This window comes from Dipodomys merriami, unplaced genomic scaffold (assembly GCF_024711535.1).
Source record: "Dipodomys merriami isolate MVZ:Mamm:240054 unplaced genomic scaffold, mDipMer1.0.p SCAF_5, whole genome shotgun sequence".
Classification (NCBI taxonomy): Eukaryota; Metazoa; Chordata; class Mammalia; order Rodentia; family Heteromyidae; genus Dipodomys; species Dipodomys merriami.
Window position 1 is genome coordinate 12,962,866 of NW_027206068.1, and position 21,976 is coordinate 12,984,841.

Sequence of the window (21,976 nt, forward strand, 5' to 3'; positions counted from 1 at the left end):
AGCTCAAGGCGAGTGCTCTACCACTTGAGCCACAGTGCCACTTCCAGTTTTCTAGTGGTTTACTGGAGATAAGAGTGTCACGGACTTTCCTGCCTGGGCTGGCTTTGAATTGCAATCCTCAGATCTCAGCCTCCTGAGTAGCTAGGATTACAGGCATGAGACACCGGCGCCCAGCAAAAGTTAATTTTTTTAAGCCAAAAAAGTGATTCTTCCTTTTCTTCCAACTGATTCTTCTGAAACTCCTATTTCTTCACATTAGTGTTCATGTCTTCCTCTCAAGTCTTCCATACTTTCACAAATGACTTTTTCTTTGCTATTTGTTTGGTATCATGAAGCAATATTCCCTGTCTGATCTTCCTTAGTTTGAGTCTTGTATCTATTGTTTTTAATTTGATTGAAAGTCAAAAATATAAAATTATGAAGGTTTTCCTGTTCAAATGCATCCTTTCTTTTTCTTACATTGGAAATGTTCTTTCCATTTCTTACATTGCATTTGCCAACAGGAGCCATTCTTTTAGGTTGTTTAGCATGATTTAGCATCAAACTACTAGGTTTCCCCCAGCTTTATGTAAGTCTTGACTAATCTAATCACCAGAGAATTGATAAAAATTGCCATTTAAGAAATTCCATCAGTCTGTTCATTTGTATAGCTGTCTTCCTTCCTGCTACATTAGTCCAGTTCCTTTTTTCTGGACATTAGGACATTCTCAATTTTATCCCCTTTGCCTATATTTTATTATTTTTTCTGAAATTAATCTGCTTCCTTTTACTTGCTTTCTAGTTCCCCTTTGTGCCCACAGTGCCAGTGTGTGCAGAAAGGAACACCAAAATGTCCTAGAGGAGGAAGGCTTATCATTACATTTTTCTTTACTGAAAGACACAATGAGGAGTAAAACAAAACTAAGTAAAAACCGAATCTGGTATTTCTTACCAAGACAATTTGAAGCATCAACTTGTTCTTTCAAAAATTCAACACACATTTTCTTCACAGGTTCAATCTGGTACTGATTTGCTGCATCTAACAAAGACTGAACATTGTTGCTATTCACAGAAATCCTGCAAATAAGTTAAACTGAATATTAATTTCATGTAATTTTTTATTAAATAATGCTACTGTAGAATCCTAGTAAGGTATGGGATTCGCAAACTCATCCACCTTTATAGCTTTTCATTCTGAAGAATTTGGAGCATTCTTTGCTATGGTATTATTACTCTTCTAAAACAGAAACAATCCTTAACTCACCTAGCAGTATAAGCAAATTCCACAAGTTGTTCAATAATGTCAGGTTCAGCATCTTTAAGTTCTACTTCAAAGGACTTCGACTCAAGCATGTTAGCTAAAATTGAAGTGGAGAAACAAAAATGGCATCAGGATCACCACAAATTTAACTGAGAAACCCAGAGCATCTAAACTAGGTTCAGTTTTTCCAATCTCAAAATAATTTAGTAGTACTCTTAAATTGTTACAAGCAAAATGCCTGATGTAGCTCCAACAAATTTATGAGAACAATGATTGCATAAATATATAGAACAATGATATATTGCATGCAAAGCTGTTATTTCTTCTAGGAATTTTTGTAAGTAGCTAGAACACCAAAGAGAAAACTTCAGACAGGTATGTTATTTAACCTAATTAAGATCATATAACAATACTAAGTAGAGGATCTAGAACATAGACCCAAATCTAGGTGTTGTGATCACTATAATATGCTATATTTCATTTTTCTTTCTTTTTAAAGTCTAACTTGCTAGATTGTATCTTTTTTTTTTTTAACTTGGAGTCCATCTAATTCTTAAAGAGAAAAGAAAAGCATTCTTTTTACCTTAAGATACTTACTGGTGAACATTAAGTTAAAGAAATGACTGGCTGCAGCGAGGACAACACGATGTGCAGGTATCTTTCTGTCCTGGACCATGAGGATTACATCACACAATGTTTTCTAATCAAAAAGGAAAATACTTAAATTAAAAAGGACTCACTAGGCCTAGTTGGCAATACATATAAAACAGTTGCTAACCACATCACTATTTACCAGATACTCTGCAGGCAGTTGCTATCAAGTGGCACCAAAATCTGGATTAAACTTCCCAAAAGTCAGGGAGAAAATGTTCTTCATAGTTAAAAACAAGAAGGCTACTTCAAGGAAGCCAAAACTTTTTTTCCTGGCACAAGGTCTAAGGAGTTTCTTTTTTCTTTTTCTTTTCTTCTTCTTCTTTTTTTTTTTTTTTTTTTTTTTTTGACGGTCGTGGGGCTTGAACTCTGGGCTTGGGCGCTGTCCCTGAGCTCTTCAGCTCAAGGGGAGCACTTTACCTCTTGAGCCACAGCACCACTTCCAGTTTTCTAGTGGTTTATTGGAGATAAGAGTCTCATGGACTTTCCTGCCCGGGCTGGCTTTGAACCATGATCCTCAGATCTCAGCCTCCTGAGTAGCTAGGATTACAAGCGTGAGCCACCGGCACCTGGCTTGGTGGACTTTTCTGACAAAACCTAAATGACATAATAGCAGTGCCTTTGACAATTTTTCAAACATAACAATTGTTTTTTTATATCTATATAACCTTAATATGATATAAAACATATATAACATATACAACATTTCCCAAGAAAGTAGCCTTCACAGATCTAAACTGAAATAGACATAATGCAGAATACACAGAGTAGATGAACTAACTGTCCTTTCATTAATCTTCCCTTAAATATCTCTTCTTTCAAACATGTCTTATGAAAACTGGATAGCATCCAGTCTCAAATCTGGTTTTCTGACCACAGCTAACGTGTTGTTACTTTAGGCTGCTGAAATAAGATAGGTCTAGAGTAAATAATCTAAGAAGTTGGAAAATTTCATTCATTCATTCTTGTTATTACAAATTGAACTCAGACCCTTGAGCTTGCTAGGCAAGAATTCTACCCCTAGAGTCATATCCCCCAGTCCTTGATTAAAATTTTTTAAAAGGATTATTGTAGCCCTTACAAATTAAAATAATTTTTTCAATAAAATACTTAATGAAGCTAAAGGTTAGACTTATTTGAGTGCCTACAAAGTATTAAAAAGCATTCTCCTAGGCACTGGAAATAGGAGGCATTAACAAATATACTGAAGAGTAAAACTGTCACTCATAAATCTAAATAAAGGCTCAGTAGCTCATCAGGTATTACATATACAAATTTAACTATTTTATTAAATAGCAAGCATTTTACAGTACTACTTCATAGTTTTTAGATATTACTTGAAGATTTGTTAAAAGGGCCATAGGCTAGCAGACTAATTTTTCTTTAAATCAAGAAACTTGAGGTTTGAAAGTAGAATAAATTTATAGGTACTAAAGATATTTATTCATATACTGTTTTGTAGAATGGGAACTTCTTTGTACAACTACTTAAAGATAACAATAAAAATGTTAAAAAAGAAAAAGTATCTAGCAAGCTTTAAACGTAAATAGTTCATTAATATACGTTCTCATCACCTCTTTCATCATTCTCCCCCATCCTTCCCAACATCCCTTCCTTCAATTTTCTGAATTTTGCAGATATGCATTAAATGTTATGATTTCATCCCCACCTCCTTTCTTCTCTTCATTGCTCAAGGTAAAAAGAGTAAGTTTATGTGAAATTGAAAGGAAAGCCATGAAAGTAGTATGACTCTCCAACTGGAGAGGGGCCCAAAGAGGAGTCTCTAATTTTTTTTAAGGTAAAAGTGAGTACATTTTAATCTAAGATTAATCTGTATGTATATATTAATGTTACTGTATGTGTGGGGATGACGTAGGAAGGATCATTTGTGTCCAAATGGTACATTTATTTAACTATGCTGCAAGAGTCAGGACTCACCTATAATTTTACCTCTTACTAATGAAAGATGTATATTTTCACAGACAGACAGATACCCAGGTAGACTGGAGATATGAAATGTAACAATTCCTTGAAACTAGGGTAATATAACCTAAAACAACAAAAAGCATTAGCTTTGGAGCAGTACACGTTCACATATTAAACTTAAGGGGGAAAAACTTGCAATTCCTCTGTTCATGTCCTACCACATTTACTATATCTTTATTAATCTCAGGTTTTGAATCTTTATCTTTTATAAACAGTATAGGTTTATATGACTGCTATGGTTTGAATGTTTCCTCCAAATCTCAGTTGAAATTTAATTGCTATTTTAATTGATATTAAGAGGGTAGGCCCTTTAAAAGATGATTAGGTTATGAGGACTCTGCCCTCAGTTATTATGGAAGTGGTTTCCTGACAAAAAGGGTAAGGTTTGACAAGTTTCTTGTCTTTGCCTCTTGCCTTTCTGCCTTCTACCATGGTATAACAGAACATGAAGGCCACAGAGAAATACTGGTAACATGTTCTTGAACTTACCAGCCTCTAGAACCATGAATCAAATAAACTATTGTTTATAAATTACCTAGTTTGTGGTATTCTATTATACTACAGCAAAAAATAGACTAAGTTTGATTTTGAAGATATCCCTATTTTTAGTAGGATTTAGTTTACTCATTCAAGTTTAATATAACATTTAGTTTTATATATGTCATCTTCTGTTATACTATTTATTATGCTTCTTTTCATCTTCTTTCTTCTTTAGCAGACAGTTAAAATTCCAGTTGCTATTTAGTTGACATTTTCTTTGCACATTTTTCTTAGTTTACGGACTTCCACATCTGCCAAATATTTTCTAATTGCACCCAAAGTATATTAACCAAAAATGTTTAAATGTAAGATTTCCTGACATAGAAACAGAAGGATCAACTGCAAACACATCTTATAAAGCCAGCATTACATTCATCCCAAAACCAAGTAGGGATCCAATGAAAAAAGAACTATGGACCAATCTCTCTGATGAACACAGATGCAAAGCTCTTCAATAAAGTGCTTGCCAACAGAATTTGGCAACTAATCACAAGAATTATGCACTATGATCAGGTAGGTTTTATCCCAGAGATGCAAGGCTGATTTAATATATGTAAGTCAATAAAAGCAATGAATCACATCAATAAAGCCAAAGACAAGAGTCACATAATTATCTCCATAGATGCAGAAAAAGCTTTTGGTAAAATTCAACATCCATACCCATTTAAAGCTCTGGAGAAGCTAAGATTAGAAAGAACCTACCTCAAAATAATAAAGGCTATATATGCCAGACCAACAGCCAACAACATACTAAATGGTGAAAAACTAAAACCATTTCCTTTAAAATCAGGAACAAGGCAAGGATATCCATTCTTTTTACTTCTTTTCAATATAATTCTGGAACTCTTAGCTGGAGCAATTAGGCAAGAGAAAAACATAAAAAGAATATACATAGAGAGAGAAGTTAAACTATCCCCATCTGCAGGCATAATTTTTTGTTGTTGTTGTTGGTCATGGAACTTGAACTCAGGGCCTGGGCGCGCTGTCTCTGAGCTGTTTTGCTCAAGGCTAGTGCTCTACAACTTGGAGCCACAGCGCCACTTCTGGATTTTTTTTTCTGGTGGTTAATCAGGGATAAGTTTCATGGACTTTCCTTCCTGGGCAGGCTTTGAACCGTGATCCTCAGATCTCAACCTGCTGAGCAGCTAAAATTACAGATATGAGGCAACAACTCCTGGCTGCAGACATAATCTTTTAAAATAATTTTACTGTTATTATTATGGTGTTGTACAGAGGGGTGACCATTTCACAAGTCAGGTAAGCAATAGTTTTTTGTTTTTGTTTTTGATGGCACCCCTTCCTGAGAGGACATGGTTTTATATCTTAAGGACCTGGGAAACTCATCAGCAAGCTCCTAGAGATGATCAATAACTTAGGTGAAGTAGCAGGATACAAAACTCAACCCACAGAAGTCAGTAGCCTTTCTGTGTACTAACAATCTCTCTCTCTCTCTCTCTCTCTCTCTCTCTCTCTCTCTCTCTCTCTCTCTCTCTCTCTCCACACACACACACACACACACATATATATGTATATATATATGCACACATACACACACAAACATTTATGTCCAAATTAAAAGAGGAAGGAAGGTAAGTATTTTTATCTAAGCAATGTCAACTTTTTAAGATAGAAAGAAAAAGAAGCTATTTAGAAGCAGGTCCACTAGTCAGCAAAGGATGCCTGAAAGGGATAATAGATGCAAATAAATAGCCCATTTTGTTAAAATAGGTAAGAGAAACATCTGCTGCTGAGTTGGCAAGATAGGGAAAATTGAAATGCTAAAACAGTCAAACTGGCTCCTGTGGAACCACAGACCTTAAAGAAATATGTTATTGGCTATTTTTCAGCTACACACAAATGAAGGTGAGAGAAAAGACTCCCCCAAACAGGATTCATAGATATGAGTAACTTCAGACCAGGATAGAATCATATGGCACAAAGATGAAGAACAATCAGGAGACTAAAACTGTAGAGAATGTAAGGCTGCAAATTGTGCTTTCCAGAATTGCCTGCAACTAATGTGGATCACTCTTCCTTCAAGCTCTGTCATTAGACAAGCCTTATTCAGCATTAGTTGCCAAGAACACAGGGTCCAAAAAGCAAGTTTAAATTTACCTAAAAATATATATGATGGACAATGGGGAGAAAAAGAAAACTGTACGTGACCTAGTGGCTGATTCTATCATTCTGAAAATTTTCTAACATTTTGTGCCCCCAAAAGAATTTGTTAGCGAAGCACAATATACATACATACATAGAGGGTAAATAGTCCCACTAAGCTCCTGGTAGAGAATTCTTCCCAGCTGAGTTGAGTTTGACTATCAGTAAACCATAGATAGTAACATAGATGGCAACCTGTTAAGGCCAAAGCCAAGATTTGCTTTTCTCATTTTCTTTGATAACCATCTGTTACCAAGAAGTTTCTGTTCTGTTTTTGGCCAGAAATAACATGAGCTAGACTATATAATAATCTGTTAGTATTTGTGAAGTGTACTACAGAGATGGAATTGTCTATTTTCAGTTTTCTGGAGCAACACTGTGCTATTTTTAAACATTTTAAGGCCCCATGTCATACAAAAAAGGTGTGGGACCAAATATCCTGAAATGGAGAATTTAGCTTTGGATCTGTCACACTAACTAAATCTGTTTTACCAGAAGACAGTTTAGCCTGCAGCTGCTGAAAGAGCTATCCTGAGCAAGAGCTTTCTGGTGAGGAGGCTGTGTCATATAAGAAATGACAACAGGTATTTAGAACTTATTTGCCTTTTAAGTCAGAGGGAGAGAAGTGACATGCTAAATTTGGAAGGTTTTATGTTGCTAGAATGGAATCAGATATGGTAGCTTAAGTTCTGTCATTTGGTTCACTGCAGAATATTCAAGAGCTATGGATAAGTCATAAATCTGGTCTGGGAAGTTGGCTCAGTGGTAGAGTGCTTGTCTCAGATGCATGAGGCCCTAGGTTCGATTTCTCAGCATCACATAAGCAGAAAAAACCTGAAAGTAGCGCTGTGGCTCAAGTGGTAGGGTGCTAGCCTTGAGCTGAAGAGCTTAGGGACAGCGCCCAGGTCCAGAGTTCAGGCTCCATGACCACTACCACCACCACCAAAATCATAAATCTGAGATGAGAAACAGAAGTTGAACTTCCAGCCTGTTGTTAATGTCTTAAGGCCTATGTTAATTTAACACATATCTACCATATCACAGCTTTCTGGAATAAAAATTTAAATAACCTCCTAAAGTGGTGGATAGAAAAAAGAATAGTTATTGACAGAGAAGAGAAGCTTCACTAAGTACTGAAGACGGAACAAAGCAGTTCCTGTTCTAGTGGTGGTAGTATTGTTTTAAAGAAAATCCAAAAGATGAGGCAAACTTAGAAATAAAATGACAGTTATGGCTGGGTGCCAATGGCTCACACCTGTAATCTTAGCTACTCAGGAGGCTGAGATCTGAGGATCACAGTTCAAAGCCAGTTCAGGCAAGAAAGTCCATGAGACTCTTATCTCCAATTAACCACCTGAAAATGGGAAGTGGAGCTGTGGCTCAAAATTGTAGAGTGCTAGCCTTGAGAGCTCAGAGACAGCACCCAGGCATGAGTTCAAGCCGCATGACAAACAAACAAACAACAAAAAAAGACAGTTACCTGGTCCAGTTAACTTGTGTTAGAGCTTCAGTGCCTAAATTGTACCACTTAGCTCTCTGAAATTCTCAACATAGGGAGCTATTACGAAGATCGAAACCCAAGTAAGACACAATAAAACACAATGCCAAATGAGGATCAAGTTCTTGGTGATGCTCCATATGCACTGGTAAAACAAAGCTGAAAAATGAGGCTTTGCTTGAGAAGCCAAGGTAACAAGGCCTTAAAATCACCTGTGAACACCCCAGTTATCAACATCCACATATCCTAGAAGGGATAAAAGAGGAATAGTTGGGTGTAAGCCCAACTCATGGAGCCTACAATAACACACACCTTAACAGTCCTGCTTAGCAGATGGAAGCTTTAAGAACATACTTCTTATCAGAGAAATCTTACCATTAAAACAGTAATGCTCTAAAAGTTTTAACTTAGATTTGGCCCCTCTCATAAGGCAAAATTAGGAAGAAGACAGATGAATTCAAAACACTTTCTTTCAGATGAAATGATTTTAACAAAATGATACAAAAACACTACTACAAAATTGGCTAAATGAACATATGATTGAAGAGTAGGTTGAGATCAGAAAAGGCAAGGTTCTAAAAGCCAGTAAAGGAAAAATATCTATTATAAATTTATAACATAAAAAACCCCTATCAGTCACTATGCCATTTGCAATGAATGTTTTTTCATTTTTCATTTCATCTTCTTCCTCTTCCATGATAGCACATGATCCTATCACATAAGTCTCTGGATAGAATCTTCTGGTTTTCTGATTCCACATCACCAATATAAATTTTTTCTTTCTTCCTACTTCAGAAAAGGAATTGACCCCTCCAACTGAAACTGATCACAATTATTTTGGATCTCAAATCAGAAATCCATTCTATTCCTCATGTGGTCAACCTTTACATCTCAAATGACACTAGTTTTAAAAAAATATTTTATATTTTACTAATTTAAACAAATAAATCCAAACAAGCAAGCTTCATTTGACTGCCTCAATCCCTTCAGGATCATATCTAAAAAAAGCTATTTCTATTTCAAGTCTTATTTAGTTCAACTCATACCTGTCTGATTCCCATCTGTCTCTCCATCCAAATAACTCACTACAGTCAGCAAATCCCCCTGTGGCTACATTCTGTCAGCTTTAGTTATGTTCTTACTTTGACCTCTCATTAGCTTCAAAATTGGCAATCCTCTTTTTGAAACTATTTCTTCCATGATTTTCAAAATTCTTACATTTTTCTCCTGTTCTTCTGGCCATTCCTTTCTCATCTCGTTCACAGGCTCATTGCAGCCTTTATCCTAGACTCTCAACTCTTCATAGCTTCAAATGCAGATAATTCACAAGTTTACACTTCTAACCCACAACTCTCCAGATCTGTATACTAACCATATATACTGCAAAGTTCCACTGACACCCCAACTTGACAATAACAAATTATAAACCTTTCTCCAATTCTCTGGTGCATGTCCATCTAGTTATACATTATATAATACCAAAATTCATTAGTATTTTAATTTGTATTAAATCCAATCACCCACTAGCCATGGTTAAACAACAAATTAACACTTATTGACATGTCTTATTTTCAGTACTGTTTTAAGTTATCCTAGTTTGCTTACTACAACCACATATATTAGTCATAATCACTTAGCCTTGTTGATTTTACTGCCTAATTAAAAACATATATCATAGTCACATTGTCTGTACTGCAACAATGACATCTAAAGGTTTACTAACAACCACTGAGAACTCTCTAGTTCATCCAGTACAAAGCAAAAGCTATGTTTTTTTTTAAATACAACATTCCTTCTCCCACTAACAAAAGGTTTTTAGAATAAAAGCAAATCCTACTAAATTGATGCCCCTTCCTCCTTCTGCAATGTTGAGGGCTGATCTCAAGGTCCTGTGCATGCCAGACAAGCACACTACCACTAAGCTGGATCCACAGTGCTAGATTTCTAAAGTAATACACAAGGCCAGTTTACTAGCTACTCCTCATGTTCTATGCTCTAGACACACTAGCCTTTAAAAATCAATCTCTTGTACTTGTCATTCTATAGTAAAGAAGGCCTCCAATTCTACATATACTGGTCCATTTGAGAGACTCTCTTTTCTGTGCGTAGGTAACACCTCCTCTTATGTTAGCTGTCGTTAGACTTTTCTTTTGGTTAAATCATGCATCCCACATGCCCTCAATTACCTTCTCCTTAATAATTTCTACCCTGGCTATAATTTTACGTTTCTTTGTGTGATGGCTTTACTAATGTCTCATTCTTTTTCTAGACTATAAGCTATTTAAGGGTAAGGTTCATCAGATTTTGTTTAACACTGCAACTCTGGAATATAATAAAATGCCTAGCATATAGTGGGTTCTCAATAAGAATTCATTTGAATGAGTTAGAAAGCCAAACTGAAATAGGGCAATAAATGAACAGTGAGTACAGAAAAGCACTGAACTCAACCAACTCTGGAGATCAACAGGGGAAAGAGAGTACTGTTTAGAGAGTAATGTTAAAACTAAGAATGATGCAAAAGATTGTTGGTTGGTTCAAGAGCTGAAGAAGTTAAAACATGCTTGAAGATGCTCAACAAAGATGGAATAAACAATACAACTTTTCATTTGTTATAACAAAGGAGGCCTATATCAAAAAAGCTAAAGGCTACGTAGAAGTACTGATGTTATTATTACAGTTAAGATTAAAAAAAGAAAAGACAAGCTGTGCACCAATGGCTCATGCCTGTAATTCTAGCTATTCAGGAGGCTGAGGTCTGAGGATCATGGTTCAATGCTAGCCCGTGCAGAAAAGTCCCCATGAAACTCTTATATCCAATTAACCACTCAAAAACTGGAAGTGGTGCTGTAGCTCGAAGTGATACAGCACTAACCTTGAGCAAAAAAATCCCAGGGACAGACCCCAGTCCCTGAGTTCAAGCCCTACAACTGACAAAAAACCAAAACCAAACAGAAATCACAAAAGGTTTGGTTCCCCAGTGGTAGGTTCTGTTTTGGGAAATGCTAGAAACTTTAGGTAGAGCCTAACTGGTAAAAGTAGTGTGCTGTGGCAGGTTATTGTAGGCTGCCTCTAGGCAGGTTTATAGTGATAATCAGGAGTACATAAAAGCAGAAAGATCTGAAAGAATTGCAGTTTGGTCTGAGGAATCCATGTCAAGTTGGGGCTAAGAAAGGAATGGATTCTGAAGAGATTGATGTCGTTAAAAATAAGCTAAATGCTTTGCAACAGGACAACAAGAAAAGGCATTTTGAGGTATTTCAGGAACGGGCTGGGCCCCTCATGACAGGCTAAAGGTATGAAAGTGTAAACTCATTTGAAAGAATATCTCTTAAGAGGGCTTCTTATGACATCCCATGTACACAAGGCTACCTAAGAGAGTTGTTTCCCTAGGATTCATTTCCCCTAGTTTACCACCCAGACACTCAAGATTCCACTGACATCCTAGTACAAAGGAGCACAGCTATCACTCAAGATGGAAACAGACTCTGACATTATTCATTGGTTTAGCAGGCATGCAGAACACAAGGGTTACAGGTAGTGGAGACTTCCATCTAGATTTCAAAGGAAATTCTGTGAAGCTGGGTATTGCATGACAGGGCCAGAGTCCCCACTATCAGCCTCTGAGGTGATTCATGAAGCGGGGGGGGGGGGGGGGGGGGGAGTGGCACATTTCAAATGACAAGGATAATGGTGATGCCAGGAATATAAGACAGCTGTTGAGTAGTCACAGGGAGCAAACAAGGCCTGTCCAGGAGAGAAGCCACATGAACTGCAGCCAGCAAGTTTACAGGGCTGAAACTGACCAAATCCACTGAACCATACAATTGTGTGTTCTGAATTCAACAGAATTTAACGTTTGTCCTCATGTATTTGCTTTGGTGTAATCCTTCCTATGTTCCCATTCCTCACTTCAGGAATTAGAATGTTCACTCTGAGCCACTGTTTATTAAGAGTATGTAACTTATTTTTATAGAGGTTCATAGTTAAAAGTTTTTCTGGAGTCTCAGAGAGACTTGGAGCTTAGATGCCTGAACAATGCTGGAATTATTAGGACTCTTGAAGACAGACCTATTGGATTGCATTTTGCATTGTAAGATGGACATGAGCATCTTGGGAGTGAAGAGAAGAATGTTATGATGTGGATTACAAAGTGTTACCTAAAAAGGCTATATTTTTAAATGCTTAGTCCTCAGCTGGGGTATTATTTTGAAAGTCTGTGGGAAGTTTAGAAAACAGGCCAGTGCGGGTAGACTCTTGTTTCTCCTTCCCTCTGCTTCATTTCTACCATGAGGTAAAAGGTCCTCTGCTACACACTTTGGCTCATTCTGCCAAAAAGTATAGGGCCAAGCAACTATGGATTGAACCCTGTGCAACTTGAGCCAAAATAAATCCTTCCTCTTCCTTAAGCTGTTTCTCCATTGTAGTAAAATTTAAAAAAGGAGGATGTGTTACTTTCTACCACTGACTTGGTGGTAGAAAGGAACAGGTGAAATAGTTCCAGCTAAAAATATCTACATATCCATAATGTCAGAAGATGGCAAGTAATGGTGGCTCATGCTTGATTCCTAGGTATCAAGTAGCTGATACCTAGGATCACAGTTCAACTGAATCAGAGAAGAAAATTTGCTAAACTTCATCCTAAAATAACCAGCAAAAAGCAAGGATGATAGACTAGCAATTAGCAATACCAAGGCTCTGAGTTCAAACCCAAGTATTGTAACACCTCCCCCTTCCCCCAAAGTGATTTCCTGAAAGGATTCAGAGAAGGGACTTAGACCAGAGGAAAACAACAAAGTAAATAGTAAGTGTAATTTTATATTAGTAGAACAGAAGTTAATGACAAAGAACTTAATTAGCCACTAATGACTGACCAATAATAGATATTATCCAGTTGTGTCTTCCATAAATAATCATCAATACTGAAATTCTGCCAGATGGACATGAGTTAAGAATAGAAGTATCTGGGTTATGAGAGCTGCCAAATGGAGTCATGAAAATTAAATGATATAAAGCATAAAACATTTTGCAGAATGCCTGATACAGAGTGAATACTCAGGAAGTGTTTCTATTATTGAGAGTTTAATGCTGAAGGCTTATTCACAAGAAACCGTGACACATAGTAACTTCAAATCTTGGATAGTTGAATGCACAATTGAAGCAAAGCTATTTTAGCTAGTAAGTCCAGGTTACCTCAAATCAACTTTGTGGTTTTTCTCACACAACTCATAATAAGGCCAAATATAAGATTTTAAGTGCTAATTATGGTTTAATTATGATTGATTTAAGTGACAATTATTATTTAATTCAGTGTGGAGATAACGCAAACTATACTGGTACTCTGGAAGATCTCAAGACATGTCCCTCAAAAATGCTCATAACTTTTAGATTTATTAACACAAAAGAAGGTAATCACAAGTAATAGTGATTATGATTCAATCTTTGCAAGTAATAACAAGTAATAAAATAAAATAAAATAATAAATAATAAATAATAAAATAACAAGTAATAAAAATAGTTCAGAGTTAGGGAAATAAATAAAAATATTAACCTAATCAAATATGATGCCACTATACATTCATGAAAATGGCTAAAGTTACAAACACCGGTAATACCAAACTAGCAAAAGTATAAATTAGAATAATCACTTTGTAAAACTTGATGACAGCTATAAATGAAACAGAATGTATAGTTGGATGTGATAGTGTTATGTCAGTATCAATTACTTGTAGGCAGAAGCAGGGGGATCTGGAGTTTGTGGTCAACTCAAACACAGTGAGAGCCAAATCTCAAAAACAAAATATAAATAAAAGGGCTATGCTAACCCTACCACTCAAGTGGTAGAACATTATCCTAGCATATACAAAGTTCTTGTGTTCAATCCTCAGTCCCCCTTTCTCCCCAAAAAAGCACAACAAAAAAAGCTGAATGTGTTATACTCTATTACTCTAAGACACCTTTTCTCAGTATTTCCCAAACAAAAATTACATGAGCACACAAGACATATACAAATCATATAAAACTGTTTAAAGTAGTACTACTCAATAGCACCAAGATGAAAAAAACTGAAATGTCCATAATGATAGAATGGCACTGTCACACAATAAAATACTATACACCACAAGGACAAACTAGTGCTACAAATCACAACACAGATGAATCTCAATGTTGGTTTTAAGAAACAGAACACAGGATTAGGGGTATAGCTCAGTGGTAGACCACTTGCCTACTAGCATGTACGAGGCTCTAGCTTTGATCCTCAGTTGTGCAAAAAGAGAACAAAAATAAAATTAAGGAGTATATACTGCATGATTCCATTTATATTTATAAAAGCAAATCTATGGTGATAAAACAGTGATTACCATGGGAAATTAGTAACTCAGAAGGACAAACTAGGTGACTTTTTGTGTACTGGTCATGCTATTCCTCTTGTTGATGGTATATTTACTTTGCCATAGTTATTGTGCTTTGTGCTTATGATATGTGGTCTGTATGAAGTCTATACTTCATGGGATGATTTACTTAAAAAACAAAAGGCTAGAAATGACCAAAAGAATGTGGAAAAAAAGATCCTTAAGAAGCTAAGGTTGTGGTCTCCTTTTGCTTTCATGTATAGAACTGGTTACTGTACTCTTGCTAAAACTAATGTTGAAATCCATACATCGACAAATTTGGCCTGTAATTGTCCTTTTAAGAGGTGATTAGGTCATGGAGGATCTATACTCATGAAGGATTGATGTAGCTTTCACATGAGTGGCTCAGTTACCATGACAGCTTGTTGCTTGGTTGCTCTCACACATGACTTATCTTCTACATGTATCAGATTCCCTTCTGGTTTTCATGGTGCAGCCAGGGGGTCTTCAGAAGCTGAACAGATGCTGGCTATGTCTTGGCTCTCTAGAACTGTAAGCTAAGTCAACCTCTTTATAAATTTCTTTCCCTTAGATATTTCGTTATAGCAACAGCAAACAACTAATATAACTAGAGAGAGATGAACTGGCGTGCTAAACTCACAAAACGAATGGTAGAGCAGGGATTGCAGTTGAGGACTGCTAATTTCAGAGTATTCTCATAGTCTTGAAAGGATGATTTTGGGTAATATACAGATGGTCCTTGTCATCTACTCATTATCCTGATCCCTACAGCAATGAGGTTGTAAACAAAAATAGTCATAGCACAAAAACATTTACTAAAGAACAAGAACATATAAAATGGTTATCAAGAACACTTATAAAATTCTCACTCTCACTAAAACATTCCTCCTCTGATTCAGAACAGTTTGTGTTTCTCCAAATTCCCATCATCTGCTCTGTCATTCTTGGTGAAATCTTATTTCTGTTTCAATGTTAAACAATATAATGTAAGTCAACTGCAAAGTGAAACTGTATCTTGCAAAGGATGTAGAGTCCATGAGGCTGTTAAAAGTTCTACTAAAAGTTGGGTCATCAGTGGCTTGCGCCTGTAATCCTAGCTACTCATGTGGCTGAGATATAAGGATCACTATTCAAAGCTAGACTGAATAGGAAAGTCCATAAGACTTCTCCCCAAATGGCCAGCAAGAAGCTGGAAGTGGAGCTATAGGTGAAGTGGTACAGTGCTTACCTTAAGTGAAAAAGCTAAGGGACAGTACCCAGGCCCGGAGTTCAAGCCCCAGCACTGACACACATACACACAAAACGTGCTACTGAAGGACAGTTTGTAACACATTCAAAACCAATAATTTAAGGAGAATCAGGCAGATTAAGGCAACAACTGTTTGTGAAAGAGATCCTAGGTTGATCATCAAATACTCAGTTTTCTTTCTTACTCAGCAGCAGAACCTTGATTTTTCAGTAACGGTGATTTAGTAACCATATTTCTACTTTTTTCTTTTTTGTGCCGGTCATTGCGCTTGAACACAAGGCCTGGGTGTTGTTCCTGAGCTTTTTGCTCAAGGCTAGAGCTCTACAACTTGAATCACAGCTCCACTTCTGACCTTTACCCTCCTGAGTAGCTAAGATTACAAGCATAAGCCACCTGCTCCTGGTCTGTATTTCTATTTTAATAGTAGATGATACTGTAGTCTAAAAAGCTAAGTCTAGGAGATGGAGAATATAATTCAAAACATAGGACTTTTCATTATCTGAATTATAAATTGGTAACTTATTGACTTATGAAATGGTAACCCCTTTGTACATCACCTTAATATTACAACTTTTTAAAAAGATTTAAAAACAAAAACAAAAAACCCTGGATACTGGGTTTAATTTCCAGTAAGTACTGCTCACAAAAAAAAGCCTAAGACAAACTCTAAGAAATATTATGTGAGTTAATTAATTTCCTTATTGGTGGTACTGGGGTTTGAATTCAGAATTCAGTGTCCTGCATTTGGTAGGGCTACTGCTGAGCTATACCTCCAGCTTTGTGAATCCAAGTTTAAATCCCAAAAGCTAACCATATAGCCTCAGACAATTCCTTCCTCTGCAAGTAAACATCTGAGCTGCAGCCCTGTTGCACTGTACCTATTTAAGGAATGAGGTAATGGTTTACAGTTGTACAGTCCACGATGAAGATACGTTTTGGGGGAGGTTTCCATAAAGGAATCTTCACCAATTTTAAGCACTGGTAACTGTGTTCAACTACTTTTACAGGCAGACAAAGACTTGAGCAATACAAAATAGTTACATGAAAGAAAGAGCAGGAATGTGAATAACATGAAAAATTGTATAAAATAATGAATCGAGCCATTCACAGCCACTTCAGCCCAAGGGCCAGGGGAGACTTATTCCCATAGATAGCTACTGAACTAGTACACTGTGCTAGCAGTTAGTGAACAAAGACGATCTCTGCGGCCCGCATTTGAGTGAAGAAACCAAGAGTTAAGGCCTTCATAAAAGAAGGAGAGGAAGAGGAGGAGGAGGAAGAGGAGGAGGAGGAGGACGAGGAGGAGGAGGAGGAGGAGGAGGAACAGCAGCAGCAGCAGGAGCAGCAGGAGCAGCAGGAGGAGGAGGAGCAGGAGCAGGAGGAGCAGCAGCAGGAAGAGCAGGAGGAGCAGGAGCAGGAGGAGGAGGAGGAGGAGGAGGAGCAGGAGCAGCAGCAGCAGCAGCAGCAGCAGCAGCAGCAGCAGCAGCAGCAGCAGAGCTCCTTAAATTCCTCTATTACTCTTCACACTCACTGCGAAACCAATAGATAAAGGAACAAACCAGGTTTCTTAGTCTTGCTCACATCCATCACCTCTTCCTCTTGAAAAACAGGACCACAATCAACAAAACAGAAATATTACACCACCTCCTTACACGTATGTTTTCTACAAGAGACTCCAAAAGTGAGTAAACTACTTTTCTATGCTGATGGAGGGATCAGATGTGATGAAATCAACACACACATACAAACCCAGAACCTATCCTTTACCATATCACCTTTTCCACTGTTCAAACTCGTTCTTTCAAACCCACCTTTCGCCGCCGACGTGCCGCAGACTTTCAAGAACGCACCACACATCAAAGACAGAACAAAGACATCCGCTTTAATAACCCCGTGTCCCTTCCAAGATGGTATTTACCAATGGCCGTTTCTGCTCTGAATGAACACGTACAGGAAGGAGGGTTTGTCGCCAACTAGTTCCACCTGGGTACCGCAGGCGGTGGGGGCGGGATCCTTACTTAAGAGTAGCTGACGGCCAGGCCGGCAGTCCGTCCCCCCTGGGGGCTGCGGATCGGGCTGTGCCAGCTGGGCGCTTCTCCACCGCCCCCCCCCCCCCAAGATCTCCACCTTATGCAGGGCTCGCCAAATGGCAGGCGGCTCGCTTCACAAAGAGATAACTAGGGCAGAGCGGTCTGTTACACAACCCGCACCCGCTGCCCGGCCAGCCCGAGCCCCCCCGCCATCCCGGGAGTCGGACTTGCCGGCCACCGCGGAGGCGGAGGCGCTTTGGCTCGAGAGCCGTCCAGCGCCCCCCTCCGCTCCCACCAGATCCCGCCCGGACGAGCGGCCGAGCAGGCGGGGAGAGGAGGGTCCACCATGCCCGGGGCCCGCGGCCCGCGGCCCGCGGCCCGGCCCCGGCGCCTGGGCCTGCGCCCCGACCCCCGCCCCCCACGCCGGCCGTCACTCCCACAGAGGCGGTACCTGTTTCCGCATGTTATTCATGACGCCCATAAAACCTGCCAACAATTTAGCTTCTTCTCGAGCAGCAAGTTTCTTCTCGGACTTCTTCTTACCGCTTTTCTCCACCCCCGAGGCTGCCATACTCCCACTGCGCGGTGGACGCCGGGGGGGGGGGGGGTCTCGCCGGGACGGGCGAGGGCCTAGCGCTTCCCCGAGCTCGCTGGGGATGCTGGTAACGACGGGCAGGGGGCGGTCAGGGCTGCTTTCGAGAGGGGCGGGGGGTAGGGGGCCGCCGGCTGGACCGCTGGGAGAGGACGAGGCCCGCGGCGGCCCGCTCTGGAGCTCCGGAGCGTGAGGGGAGACGTTGCGGGTGAGCCGCGTCCGCCGCTGAGCGCTGGCCAGCAGCGGAGCCTGCGCACTGCGCCCAGGGGAGGGGAGGGGCAGCTGGAGGGAGCACGTCACCGTGCGTGCCCCCCCCCCCCCCCCGCAGCGGGGTTGCGCCTGAGTGCAGCTGGTGGGGCTGGTATTTTTTTTTCCTCCCAGAGCAGACTGGTTTGTTTACTGCTCCGGAGTTGGTCCCAGGTCACTCGTGCCTTCGCTTGCCAAGGAGATTCCTGGTTTAGATCACAGGATCACTCTGTAAAACCTCTCCTGAATGGAAGCTCGTGAATGGAAGCTCGTGGAGAGCAGGGTTGGTGTTTTCTTCCCTGTGACACAGAGCCTAGCCTTGCTGTCTCCGGTCCCTTTTTCTTTCGCGGGTGCTGGTATTGGGGCTTGTCTGGGCCCTGTCCCTGAGCTTTTGTGTGCTCAAGGCTAGTGCTCTACCACTTGAGCCACCGCCCCACTTGCAGCTTTTTGATGGTTAAGTGGAGACAGGCGTCTTCTGGATTTTCCTTGTTCCAGGCTTAGCTTCCAATCGCGATCCTCAGATCTCAGCTTCCTAAGTAGCTCATCTACCACTTGAGCCACAGCACCCACTTCTGGCTTTTTCTGCTTATGTGGTGCTGAGGAATCGAACCCAGGGCCTCATGCATGTGAGGCAAGTACTCTACCACTGAGCCACCTTCCCAGCCCTCGCAGAACTTATTATTTATTAAAGATGTACTGCAAGGAACGGGTTTACTACACCGAACGCAAGATGTATTTGCTGGGGATTCATAATGCAAGAACACAGCATCTCCTATGCGATGGGCTTAACTCTGTTAAAACTGAAATTGGGTGTTATCTCCAGAAATCTTCAGTTAGGCTTTGCCAAGTGTTCTAAGGGAACATAGAACTCTGTCCCACCAAGCTGGGAAATGCTCTATGCAACTATAGTTTTATTGCTTTTGGTGTTTAGGTATATATACAGAATTATTTGGTATTATATGCTTTTATTCTGAAAATTTTTATGTATCCTTAGTTTTTATTTAGATCTATATAGGACTTTATAGAAACAGGTTTTATGTAAAACAGTATTCATTATTGTCTACAACACAACTTTGCTTTAGAGAAAATAGTTTCTTTTAAGCCAAACATGAGTGTCTATAGCCTTGACACAGATTTGACTCAGTCTAAATGCCATATACAATGTGAAGAGGTTACATGAAGTTTTATCATCATGGAATAAAAGCATCATAAATCAATATCTTTACCAAATACGTTGGTGAGATTACCAGTTAGACAGGCTGCAACAATGCTAAGCAATTTACAGGTTTTAGATGCTGATAGCATTTTTTGTTGTTGTTTTGGAAGTATGTAATTTTAAATAGCATTTTTAACTTTAGAAACATAGAAGTTAGAGGTTTTCTAAGCTTAATAATACATTAGAATGTTTGGTAAGACACAAAAGATAAAAGATAAAGACTTAAAATAAGCCAGGCACTGGTGGCTCAAGCCTCTAAGACACTTGGGAGTTAAAATCTTTTGTGATTCATACCCAGCCCTGCAAGATAATCTGATTCTATCTGCAAATGGTTCACAAAAAGTAGACCTGGAGGCATGACCCAAGTGTTAAGAGTGCCAGCCTACTGAGGCCCTACGTTGATCTGTAATAGTCCATCTCTCCAATAGCCAGTCTAGCTCCTCTTTACTCTTCTCCTTCTGTTCTCCTCATTCTCCTCTTTTTTCCTCATTTCCTCCTTTTTCTTCTCATTCTTTTTGAGGTCCTTTGATGATCTCCAACTAAAGATCATCTTGCCTCCCAGCAGCACCTGGCTATTTCTCTCTCTCTCTCTCTCTCTCTCTCTCTCTCTCTCTCTCTCTCTCTCTCTCTCTCTCTCTCTCTCTCTCTCTCTCTCTCTCCCTCCCTCCCTCCTCCCCCCTCTCTCCCTCCCTCTCCCTCTCCCTATCCCCCCCCTCTCCCTTCCTTTCTTTTTGTTGGTTGTGGGTCTTGAACTCTGGGCCTGGGTGCTGTCCATGAGCTCTTCAGCTCAAGGCTAGTGCTCTACTACTTGAGTCACAGTGCCACTTCTGGTTTTCTGGTGGTTAATTGGAGATTCGAGTCTCTCGTGGACTTTCCTGCTCAGGCTGGCTTTGAACCTGGATCCTCATATCTCAGCCTCCTGAGTAGCTAGGATTATAGGCGTGAGCCACTGGCACCCAGCTCCTATTCTAATTCTAAACATTAGCTTTCACTAAAACTTATCCCTTAAAGATGAACCACACATACAGCTAACTAGAAATGCACAAACGGTCACTTCCCAAACACACACTAGTCCCAAGTTCCAGACATCACATCTGAGAGGATGTTTGTCAAAAACAAAAACAAAACAAAAAAACAATCATACCCACAACTAGACACAAGTCACTTTAATCAATATAGGAGCCAGACCAAGAGGAACAGGCCATGTGGACTGCATCTGGCCAGGACATAGAGATGGGTATGCCTTAGCCCATTAAAGTTTACATTACAATGCCTTGTGTCCCAGATGCTGAACATGAAGCTGTAGGATTTAGTGTTCTCCCTGCTGAGTTTCAGTCTTGGTTTGGGTCCATTCCTCTTTTCTATGCTCTATTTCTCCCTTTTGGAATGGAATTTTTTTTGGGGGGGGGTCTGGTCGTGGGCCTGAACTCTGGGCCTGGGCGCTGTCCCTCAGCTCTTCAGCTCAGGGCTAGCGCTCTACCACTTGAGCCACAGCGCCTTCCGGCTTTTTTTTTCTGCTTATGTGATGCTGAGGAATTGAATCCAGGGCCCCAGGCATTCAATGCAAGCGCTGTACCACTGAGCCACCTTCCCAGCCCTGGAATGGAAATATTTACTCTGTTATTGTATATTGTAAGTATGTAACTTGTTTTTTTTAGTTGTTACAAGGACTTATAGTTATAAGTTTGCCTTTACTCTGAAGACTTTGAACTTGGGGTTTTAAACAATGATTCAAAAGTGTTAAAACATTCAGGACTCTTGGAGACAGACTGAATACATTATTCATTATAAAATGGCTATAAGTGATTGGGAGCCAGGGATGCAATGGTGAGGTTTGATTATAGACTGTTGTCCACAGGACCATGGTTTTAATGTTTGGTTCCCCGCTGATAGCATTATTTTGAGAGATTTTAGAAACTTCAGAAGGTAGAGCTTACTGAGAATAAATAGGCTACGGGAGGATGTGCCTTTGAAGGTTATACGTAGTCTGTCCCCCTCCCCCTCCCTCCTTCCTTTTCTCTCTCCCTCATTCTGTCTGAAGACTTTACTTCTTCACATGATCCTACTATTGTAATGTCCCATAGAAGTGCATGGGGCCAGCCAACCATGGATTGAACCCTCTCTTGAGGTTTTCTGACAGGCATTTGTCCATAGCAATGAGAAAATAACTAATGTAGTATAGATGATGACAGTCTAT

At 39.6% G+C, this 21,976-nt stretch overlaps 1 protein-coding gene across 4 annotated transcripts in view; it reads right to left on the reverse strand.

The window, feature by feature from the left end:
• Window positions 1–18,529, reverse strand: part of Klhl7 (kelch like family member 7) — a 54,142-nt gene extending 35,613 nt beyond the window's left edge. Inside the window, exons 1-4 of one of the 4 annotated variants that reach the window (XM_069996095.1) lie at window positions 18,177–18,529; window positions 1,838–1,940; window positions 1,244–1,337; window positions 932–1,056 (exon numbers count right to left, since the gene is read on the reverse strand). In XM_069996095.1, coding sequence (XP_069852196.1) covers window positions 932–1,056; window positions 1,244–1,337; window positions 1,838–1,940; window positions 18,177–18,296 — 442 coding nt within the window. In that variant the 5' untranslated portion in view covers window positions 18,297–18,529. Of the gene's footprint in view, window positions 1–931; window positions 1,057–1,243; window positions 1,338–1,837; window positions 1,941–3,829; window positions 3,849–17,506; window positions 17,526–17,613; window positions 17,753–18,176 lie in introns of those variants that run through there. The other 3 variants (XM_069996096.1, XM_069996098.1, XM_069996097.1) reach the window with 3 other exon arrangements.
• Between the last annotated feature and the right edge of the window lie 3,447 nt (window positions 18,530–21,976).